General features: G+C 45.7%; 1 protein-coding gene across 1 annotated transcript in view; it reads left to right on the top strand.

Annotated features, from left to right (window-relative positions):
- Positions 1-11,000, top strand: part of GOLGB1 (golgin B1) — a 36,287-nt gene that overhangs the window by 18,469 nt on the left and 6,818 nt on the right. Inside the window, exons 14-18 of the mRNA XM_010134763.1 lie at positions 1-3,878; positions 4,975-6,925; positions 8,484-8,662; positions 9,523-9,688; positions 10,812-10,943. The exon at positions 1-3,878 is cut by the window's left edge and continues 13 nt beyond it. Coding sequence (XP_010133065.1) covers positions 1-3,878; positions 4,975-6,925; positions 8,484-8,662; positions 9,523-9,688; positions 10,812-10,943 — 6,306 coding nt within the window. The remainder of the gene's footprint in view (positions 3,879-4,974; positions 6,926-8,483; positions 8,663-9,522; positions 9,689-10,811; positions 10,944-11,000) is intronic.

The following is an 11,000-nucleotide window of genomic DNA, read 5'->3' as shown; positions in this document are numbered from 1 at the left end:
CTGCTGAATGAAGAGAAATTTTCTCTAGGAAATGAGCTGAAGAGTCTTAAAGAGCAAACAAGTCTATTATTAAAAGCCCAGGAAGAGAAGGAACACCACCTAGAAGCTAAAGATACACATCTGAAACATGGGGCAACTGAGCAGCAGGATGGGACAGAGGCAGCAGGTAAAGAAGGTGATGTATTGGGAAATCAACTGGAACTTCTGAAAAAAGAGAACGAGCAAGTAAAGCGGAAGCTGCAAGCAGCACTTTTTAACAGGAAGGAGCTTCTGAAGAAGGTCAGCAGCTTGGAGAATGAATTAGTGCAATTGAGAAGAGAACGTGGATCAGAAAACGCAGCAGCTCAACAAGAGGAAGGGCAAGAAGATACGACAAGAGTGATAAGCAGAGAAGTGACTCCTGAAAGCCAGCCCAGTGAGGAGCATCTAATTCAACTGCTTTCTGAAAAGGAGTTGGAGCTGCAGAGCATGCGGAAGGACCTGCTGGATAAAGAAACTACTGAAGCACAACTGCAGGCAGTGATTGAGGAGATGAGGCGAAGCTTGCAAGGTAGGACAGACATTGTTTCAATTAAAGATGAAGTCACCGAGAGTCAGACAGTTGCTGACAAAGTAACTGAAACAAATAAAAGCCCAAAAGATTATGCAGAAAATGAAAAAAATAGCTCAGCAGCTACAAATCTTGAAGAAGACCAAAAGTCTGCTCTGAAAGAGAGGATTTCAACTCTGGAACAAGAAAAAGAACAACTTCAAAAAAAACTTCAGGAAGCCCTGGCATCTCGCAAAGACACTATAAAAAAGGCTCAAGAAAAAGACCGACATCACAGAGAACAGCTGAAACAGCAGAAAGATGATTACAACCTCCTACAAGAACAATTTGAGAGGCAAAGCCAAGAGAAGGAAAGCATCCAAGCCCAGCTCAGGCAACTCCAGGAACAGAAGGAATCAACAGAGAGCGTTTGTGGGAATCAAGGCGGGTTGGATTCTCGGTGCATGGAAGCAGAGAATACAACAAACAACAAGCTCGTGCAAGCTGCAGACATCTCTGGGGAAGAGCTTAAGAAAGAACTGGAAAAACTGCAGATGGAGAAAGGGGAATTGGAAGACAACATTAGCCACATGCAAAATGAACTTGCCTGCAAATCAGAATTAGTCTGTCATTTGCAAGAGCATATAGCCCAGTTGTTTCTGGAGATAGAAGGGCTGAAGAGAACCTCTGACCAAGCTGGAGCTAAGGCAGCAGGTCTTCAGACAGAACTGGAGGAGAGTCGAGCAGAAACTTCTAGAGAGGACAGTCTGGAAGACCTGAAAACACTTATGCGCCAAAAGGATGAAGAAATGAAATATCTTAACTTGCAGTTAAGGGAACAAAGTGAAGCTCTCAACAATGTGCGGGCACAGTTGCAGGAAAAAGAGGATTCAGTCAAGAGACTGTGTAGTCAGTTGGAAACACAGGCTCAGGTACACGAGGAGCAAAGCAAGCGACTGCAAACAGAGTTGCTTGAAATTCAGGAGAAGCAAGATAACAGTGCCGAAGCCACTAAACAGAAGAATCAAATGCAGAGGAAGCTGCAAGCTGCGCTTATCTCTAGGAAAGAGGCACTGAAGGAGAGCAGATCTCTAAAAGAGGAGCTGGCTAAAGCTAGAACTACCATTGAAGATCTCAGTGTCAAGTTGACAAACATGGAAAGCCAGATAAGAGGCCATGGTAAAGAAACAGATACTTTAACAGAAAAGTTAGCGAGCCTCACTGAAGAGCGAGAAAAACTTATGGCAGAAGTTGATAAAGTACTTGCAGAAAACCAGAATCTTGATGGATGCTGTAAAAATGTGACATTAGCTCTAGATAGAGTTGTTTTAGAGAAGGAGAAGCTGGAGAAGGAGGTGGAATCCTTGAAATGCTTTCAAGCTGCTGAGAGTTCCGAGTGGCACGAGAAATACAGCGAGCTTCAGAAAGAATACGAAACTCTCCTGCAGTCATACGAGAATGCCAGTAATGAGGCTGAGCGGATTCAGCGTGTCTTGGAAACTGTTAGGCAGGAAAAGCAGGACATTTTCATTAAGCTGAAAAATGTGGAAGCAAAGAAAGAGGAAACAGAGAAGCAGCTACAAGAAGCTGGACAGGAAATTGATGGAATGAAGGAGAAAATGAGGAAATTTGCAAAATCGAAGCAACAAAAGATCCTGGAACTAGAGGAGGAGAATGAGAAGCTTAGAGCAGGCGGAGAGCTACACGGGACTGGAGATGTCTTCACAAACGCTAGCCTGAAAGAAGATCTGGAGAGCTCTAGAAGGGATTACCAGTCTCTTTCTACTCAGCTTGAGACAGTAGTGGCTGAAAAGGAGTCTCTTAATAGAGAGATGAGAGACTTAAAGCATCATCTGCAGTTAACAGAATCAAAGCTGAAGGAAAGCAGAGAACTGGTAGACAAGTATGTTGCTCAGAAGACAGCAGGGGAAGAAACCAGTCAGGCAGTTGCTATAGCACCACCAGTGGAGAGGACTGAATATCAAGTGGACATAAGTTTTAGACCAGAGTCTGCTACCGCAGAGCTGCAACAAGAAGCATTTGAAGGTAGCAGCCCTCGTGACAATCTTGGTACCTACATACAGCAGATAGCTGAGCTCACAGAGCGAATCACAGAACTAGAAGATAACAGGAGGGCTTCAGAGCACCAGCTGGGTGACATCCGCATGTGTGTTGACACTTTAGCAAGTGAGAAAAGGGCTTTAGAGACCCAGCTGGAAGAGAAAGTCCATGAATTGAATGCTCTTCAGGACACAGTGGCAAAGATGGAACAAACGGTCCAAAAAACCAAAGCTGACCTCACCAGGATGACAGAACTGAAGGACACACTAGAGGCTGAGAAGGATGATTTGGAGGAACGGCTCATGAATCAGCTGGCAGAACTTAATGGGAGTATTGGAAACTATCAGCAAGATGCAACAGACTTCCAGTTAAAAAATGAGCAACTGAAACAAGAGCTTCAGAGTTTGCAGAAAATGATGCATGAAGTGGAGCAGGAGAAACGTCAGATGGCAAAGGAGAAAAGTAAAGCCAGTTCAGAACAGCAAAAAGAATTTGTAGAAAAACTAAAATGCAGTTGGAGGGCAGACAGCAGCACACATGTAAAGGAGCTCCAGGAACTGCTGAAACAGAAACAGCAGGAGATTAAGCAGTTGCAGAAGGATTGTATTAAAAGCCAGGAGAAGAACAGTAGTTTAGAAAGAACCATTAAAGCTCTGGAATTTCTGCAGAGTGAGTCTCAGAAAGAGGTGGAAGCAGCCAAAGAGACTTTAGCTAAAGCAGTTGAAGACAGCAAGAAAGCCCAAGCAGAGCTTGCTCTCTGCAGAGTAGTATTGGATGACACCCAGAGCGAGGCAGCAAGGGTTCTAGCAGAGAGTGTCAAAGTGAAAGAAGAGTTGCAGGCAAACAAAGAGAATATGAAAATTCAAATGAAGAAAAAAGATGAAGACTTTGACAGAAGGCTAGAACAGGAGAAGTACAAGCACTCCAAGGAAATTAAAAACGTGGAAGAAAAGCTGGCAATGCTGCAGAGGGAGAAAGACCGTATGGAAACAACTGTTGGTGATCTTCAAGTGTCCCTGAAAACAAAGGACCAAGAAGCCAAGCAATTGGAAGGCAGCCTGAACAAAGCCCTAGCTGAGCTTGCTGCCTTCACCCGGAGCATGTCTTCCCTTCAGGATGACAGGGATAGAGTGATAGATGAATCAAAGACATGGGAGAAGAAATTCACTGAAACTATTGAAAAGAAGGAGGAAGAAATACGGTCAAAGGAGGAAATTTGTGTTGTGCTAAGAGACCAGATGAAGCAGATGACCATACGTGTGGAAGAACTTCAGAGCCACGTATCCAGGTAAAGAAGGTGATGCTGGCCAAGTTGGGATTTTTGTATTTACTTTTGACAAGACAGCAGCCAGAGGTGAGGGAGGATTCCCCTTTCCTTTTGCAGTGCACAAGGAAGAATGAATTTAAATAAATTTAAGTATGTAAATATGCTCTCTGTGACATATGGTTGGCTAATCCAATGGATGCCTCAGAGGGAGAGCAGAATTAGTCTTCCTACTAACGCCATAAATGTAAGGCTCCTCTCCAGGATCCTCTTGTGTGCGGACAGAAAAGAGCTTTGGAGTTATGTTGTAGGGGGTTAGTGTGTGTGTGTCTGCACAAGGATACAGGGAGATTAACACTGTAAAATGTTCCTTCTTCTCATCATTAGGGTACCCGCGTTAAGCCCATTCTCTGTGACAAGCAAGAACTATCGGAGCACTATCGAGAGTCTTTAATAATCTGGAATTTGAAACAGGGTCTTTTGCATTGAGTTGTTGCATTCAGAGATTAAACGTGGCAGGTCAGGAGAGAATTGGGATACGTAATTCCAGTTTAATCCCAAAATAAATTCTGAGGGAAGGACAGAGCTGTGGTAACATACCAAAATGTACATCGGGGAATTTCCAAAATTCAAACCCAAACTGTTCTTACATGAGTAAAATTGTTCTGTAAAGTTTGTGATCAAAATGCTGTATCTTTGCATGCTGCAACATGAAATGAACATCAAGCATGTAAGAACAGTGATTTCTTTTTTTTTTTTTTGGTTAGCTACAGCGGATGAGAGAAAGAAGTATTTTAATGAAAAGGAGGTGATGACATGCAATGTTAAACCTCCTCCATTTTTCAGCATTGATAAAGATTTATCTCACTGGACAACTTTTAAAAAAAAATTTCTCCAGCAGCACCCCCTTCAGACAGCAGCACAGTCAGAGCTTTAAAATTCCCCCTTGAATTTTCAACTGGGGGAAAACTAATCACGTGGGTATTTCCAGCTTGCTTTCTTAAAGTAAAACTGATGCTGTGTCTTTTCCAAATTAGTATAATGAATGAAAACTGTTACTGTGGGTTTGGACACTGAGATACTGCACTGATTTGCAACTGACTTTCTCTTCTGTGTTCAGGCTGGAATGCAACCAGGAAGACTGGGAGTCTGAATCCAGGAAGGAGATTCAGCATCATCAACAGGCATGTGAGATGTTGCAGGAGGAAAAGAAAGGGCTTCTGACTCAGCTTGAAGAGTCTCAGAAACTGTACAGCGAGTCTCAGAAGGAACAGCAGAAACTGGAGTCAGAAATCAGCAGCCTGAGAGACCAGCTTGCTGACTTACAGAATTCCTTCGCCCAATGTAAACTGGCCGGAGAGGAGCTGGGGAGTGTGGTCAAGCAACAAGAGGCCAGTATCCAGAATTTTAAATTCAGCTGTGAACAGCTTGAGGCTGATCTGCGAGCTTCCAAGGACCTAACAAATAAGCTGCATGACGAAATTGGTGCCAAGGATCAAAAGATCATTAGTTTGCTGTCTGCCAAGGAAGAAGCGGTTATGGCTGCTCTATCTGAATTACAGCAGCAACATTCTGAAGAGATGAAAGAGCTGGAGCATAGGATAAGTAAGGAGGAAGAAGATAAAAAAGCCTTGGAAAATGAGAAGAACAAATTTCTTGACAAACTCGATCGCCTCACTGAAAAGGTGAAGGTAAGCAGAGAAGAAAGTAAGCAGCAGAAGGCACAACTGGACTCCTTTACCAAGTCCATGTCATCTCTGCAAGATGACAGAGACCGCATACTGAGAGACTACAGGCAACTCGAGGAACGTCATCTTGGTATAATCTTGGGAAAAGACCAGCTAATTCAAGAGGCTGCTGCTGAAAACAATAATCTCAAGGAAGAAATCAGAGGTTTTCACAGCCGGATGGACGACCTCAACTCTGAGAATGCCAAGCTGAATGCAGAGTTGGTGCGGTACAGAGAAGACCTGAACCAAGTGATTTCAATAAAAGACTCCCAACAGAAACAACTTCTGACAACACAGCTACAGCGGATCCAAACTCTGGAAAAGGAGAAGGCCACCACAGAAACACAGCTGGAGGAGTCCAGGCATACCCAGGATGATCTCAGGAAGTGCATGGAAGCCTTGAGAGAGGATAAAGTCAGGATGTCTCAAGAGATTGAAACCCTTAGGTCCTCTCTGTCTCAGGTGCAGAGTGAGATGACAGCATTACGTGAGGGGGGTCCTATCACGGAGTGTCAAGCACAACTGAAGGCCCAAGAGGAAGAGGCACAAGAGCTGAGTCGTAAGCTTTCTCTCTCACAGAAAAGGGTAACAGAACTAGAGGAGGAAGTGGTATGTATTCAAAGGGAGGCAGCCAAGAGAGTGGGAGAGGCTGAGGACAGGCTTCGAAAGGAATTAAAGCACCTGCACCATGATGCAGGGATAATGAGGAATGAAACAGAAACAGCAGAAGAGAGAGTGGCAGAGTTGGCTCGGGACTTGATGGAAATGGAACAGAAATTTCTTGCAGTCACAGATGAAAACAAAGAACTCAAAGCCCAAATTCAGTCTTTTGGGAAATCCATGAGCTCTCTTCAGGATAGCCGGGACCAGGCCAACGAAGAGCTTCATGTTTTGAAACAGAAATGCTCCGCAGACTTAGAGGAACAAAAGAGTCTAGTGCAGAATCTGCAGAAACAGATGGTTCAGCTACAAGAGGAGCAAGATTCCACTGCCAGGGACCGAGATACAGTGAGGTCTGAGCTGATAGAGCTGCAGAAAGCCACTGATGAAAGAGGTCTCTTGGCCCAGATTGAGAAACTTCATCAGAAGCTCAGAGCCAAAGACGATGAGCTTCTCCATTTGTCTTCAGAGCTGGAAGGTTCTTCCAACCAAGTAAAATCTTTCTCCAAGGCTATGGCGAGCCTGCAGAATGAGCGAGACCGTCTGCTGGATGAGCTGGGCAAAACGCGCAAGATTGAAGAAGTGAAACAACAAGCAGAAGGGAGCACTTCCGCCACTCCTTCGGAAGTGACAAGTCTTAAGAAGGCATTGTCCTCCTTGCAGAATGACAGAGACAGAGTAGTAAGTCCTTGTTCTCTCTTCTTGCTCTTACTTAAAACCCCACAGGAGATTTCGATCTTCAGATCTTAAAATTCAGCGCGATTAGATCTGCTATTTGCCATGTGAAAGAGAGACCATTGTCTTCACAGAATAGTTGAGGTTGGAAGGGTCTTCCGGAGATCTTCTGGTCCAACTCCCTGCTCAAACAAGGTCAGCTAGAATAGGTTGCTCAAGACAGGGTCCAGTTGGATTTTGAAGATCTCTGTTGGTGGATATTCCATTACTTCTCTGGGCAGCATGTCTTTTCATATATCTGGAAGTGGTTTCCAGATTTAGTTGCTTCCTCACTTTCCCAGGGATGGAGATGAGGCTGACCAGCCTGCAGTTCCCTAGTTCCTCTGTCTTGGCCTTCTGGTGGGTAGGGTTGACATTGGCTCTTTTCCAGTCTTCAGGAGCCTCTCTCAGTCACCATGACCTTTCAGGGGTAATTGAGATGCCTCCCGACGACCTCAGCGCTTGTGGGCACACTCATGGATTTAGGATGTGCCATCTGTGTTACCCTCTTTGATTTCATTGTTAACTTTGCAGGGTGGTTTCTCTTGTTAGCCTGATTAAAAATACGGAATCACAGAAATAAGGTATGGGGGGTCCCTGTTAACCTGCTTTGTCCACATCTGTGGAAGCTCATGCACTTGATTTGTCTTGGATTTCTAGAAGAGGCTGGAGCAAAGACTTGGGTCTGTGTCTCCTCTTGGCAGCTGGTCTCAGGACAGGTACCAGGCATTGGGGCTTCACTTTGTCATCCTGGCTTGTGTACTTAGTGTGTCTGTCAGTCGCTGGCACAGGGCGGCTCAGCAAGTTTCAGTTCTATTTGCTGGTCAGATGACAGACTTTCACTATCATTTGCCTCTGTCACTTTGTCTTAGTTTTCCCTTCTGTAAATTCACAACAGACTTTGTTATCCTTAGATGCACCTTCCGTCTTGTCTGTTTTACCTCTCAGTTATTTGTAGATTTACGTCTCCTCTGTGGCTGCTTTGTTGACCTTTCCTATCTGTGTAGCGCTGCCAGTACTGAGAGATCCTCAGGAGAGGGATCTCCTCACCTCCCTGTCTCCAGAGCCAGTCACATCGTCTTGTCTTCCAACACCGACTGCAGGGATGGGTGTGTGAAGACAACTTCTAATTCCAGTCTGAATACACTCTCAAAAGGGTTTTAGTTCCTCTCCTCCCTGGTTTACAGTAAATACCAACTTCAGGAGTTACTCTTAACCAGCCCCTGCTGTCTCACTTCATCTTCCTCTGAATAAGGGAATTAATGCTGTAGTCCAGGGTCTTTTTCTTAATGCATGGCAAGTCTCAGAACTCCCTACTCCCTCTAACAGCAGCATTCTCCAAGAGATGTTTCTGAGCAGTTTTTTGTAGACTGCTGTAATCACTGATTCCTTTTCTAGTTTCTCTGTCATCTGAACGTGACCCCCTTTCTCCAGCTGCCGCAGTGAGAAAGGCTCTTAAACACTTAGAAGTAATACACCGAGCTGCCCACTCCGTTGTCACGCACTCTGCCATTTCCCTTTCAAGGTAAGAGAGCTGAAGAATCTGCAGCAGCAGTACATACTAGTTGGGGTGGAATCAGCTGAAAATTCCCGCTTAAAGGCACAACTGCAGGAGTATCAGCAAGAGACAGACAAACAGCGCCGTCTCCAAGAACAGCTGAAGCAAGAAAGTATTTCCTGCCAGCAGGAGCTCCAGCAGCTTAGGTGAGAACTGCCTGTCTTCCCGCTGCCTCGGAGACGCAAATGTGCCGCTTCCTTCTCTCAGAGCAGTTGTGGGCAGAAGGCAGAGAGACATAAAGCAAGTGAAAGAAGGGACGAGACAGTCATATATAAAAGTCTTCTATTTTACAAACGGTCTGCAGTTCAAGTCTAGTACATTGTCATCTCCAGCTGGACTGGAACTAGTCAGACAGATTTCTCTGTGCTAAAAATGGGGAAAAGTCCTTCCAGGTACTTCAGAGGCCCACCTGAGAGTACTGAACCTAGAGGGGAAGGGTTGGGTTGTTTGGGGTTTTTTTTTCTGGAAAAATCCATGTCTTGTCCAAAGTGATCTTGTAGTGCTCCTCGCCCCTGCCCCCAATCCAACCCTCAAACTAACACTTCAGATCTCGTGAAGTCTGACACAGCTTACAAATGTAATTTATCTCCTGATAAAAGAGGAGATAAATGCCGTCTGGCCTCGGCACTGTCGGTGAGGCTGAGGCCTCACGTTTGCACACTGGGATCGGTGCTGTGGCTCTGGCACATCCTGACTGAGGCAGTGATAATGCTACGATTACAAGTGGCATTGTCAGTGACTTGCTTGACAAAACTCTGCACGACAAGGTCAAAATCCTGTCCAGGAACACCAGGCGTGTGAGCATGGAACCATCTGCAGGGCTGAGCCATGTACACTTCCTTGAACCTGCTGTTGAGGTTCCTGTACTTCACTGGGTGGTTTTGTTTGGTTTAGTTATAAATGACAGGAAACAGAATCATCCTCCGCTCGTTCCGAGCTGGATACCTGGCTACAGTAAGTGATACCGATAACTCCCTGGTAACTTCCTTTGTGTCGTACTGGGCAGACACGAGAAGACCGCCTGGGAAAAGCGGAACAGCAGCATGAAGGAGCAGTACCTGACAGTCATCGCAGAAAAAGACAAGGAACTGAGCCGCTTACAAAGGGCCGTGCAGGAAAGGAGACCGCCCCTCGGCAAGTCTCGAATGGCAGAGGAGCAGAAGCAAACGCAGGTGGGTGGAAATACACAGATTATTGCGTGGAAACGTGAGGCTTGAATTCAGCCCAAGCAGCTTGTATTCAGCTCGCGCAGGCTGCACTGTTGGGTTTGGTTGTGTGGTCTCCAAAGACGCACCAACAATGCAGCAGGGATCACGGAAACCCCTTAGAAAACTGACGTACCCTCGTGCTCCTAGTTCAGGGTTCCTAGTGTTTCAAGAAGAGGAAAAGAGCCAGGGCTTCCTAGGCCCCTCGGGTCCCGCTAAGCAGAGTGGGACTTCTCCGGGTCTGTCCTTCTGGCCGTTCTAGACTTGCCTCTTGCACTGTGTTTGGCTCCCAGGTCGTCTGGTTTGGTTCCCCTTTTAATGTCACATCCGGGTTGTTAAGTTTTCTATTGAACGTTTCTTGTTGTTTTTACCGTGACAGGGATCTCCAATCCTGACTGCAGCCCAGAGAGGCTGAGGATTGAACCTTGCGCTTTCTGCCTGCTCTCCCCTGTATCCCAGCCCTAGAAGGGGAGTGGAATATGTGGAGTGTTTTGCTTGGTCTAGGGAGTGATGCTTGCCTGCTGCATGTGCGAAACCGTTACCTGTTGAGCGAGGGGGGAACCGTCCTGCCCACATCTGAAATGTTCCAGCGAGAAGCTTTTATGTCAGTGGCGGAGGGATGAGGCCTCCCCAATCCCTGGGACACACGTGTGCATAGGTGCAAGAGAAAGGCTTAGAACGATGCTTTCCAGGAGAATGCTTCAGCACTAGCCTGTTAGTCTGTGGGGAATGAGAGCAGTGTGGGCATTGCTTTGGATTTTTGTTTGGTTTGTTTGTTTGGTTTGGTTGTTTTCTTGTTCTCATTCATATGTTAGGGGGTTTTTTGGCTTCCTGTGTTGTAGACAGCTTTAAGACAACTTAAAGACCCATCGTATGTGCAAGTTCAGTGACCCATCCTAATTGTCTGGATTTTCAGACAGCTTTTAGGATATTTCTGTTTATTTCCCATTGGCTGTTTTGACTGAGCAGAGCAGGTTCCATGCCTAGGAATAATGCTGGGCTTTGACTTTGGGATACTAAACAGACAGGACCGACAGGAGAATGGGTTGCTACGAGTCCACTGTATTTTTCATTGTTCTTTCCCTGGCAGATTTCTTCAGAAGCTCTGAAAGGGGACTTCTCAAGCTTAGAAACCGAGATAAAATGTCTCCAGGCCCAGCTAAATGACAGCCTGAAAGAACTGCACCAGAAAGAGCTCAGAATTCAGCAGCTGAACAGCAAGGTACTGGTGGAATCTTACCCTCGCTTGCTGAGTCTGGGGTGAGGAATGTGGGGAGGG

Source organism: Buceros rhinoceros, unplaced genomic scaffold (assembly GCF_000710305.1).
Source record: "Buceros rhinoceros silvestris isolate BGI_N320 unplaced genomic scaffold, ASM71030v1 scaffold23084, whole genome shotgun sequence".
Classification (NCBI taxonomy): Eukaryota; Metazoa; Chordata; class Aves; order Bucerotiformes; family Bucerotidae; genus Buceros; species Buceros rhinoceros.
Note: the sequence above shows the minus strand (reverse complement) of the source record. Positions and strands in the feature narration are given on the sequence as shown.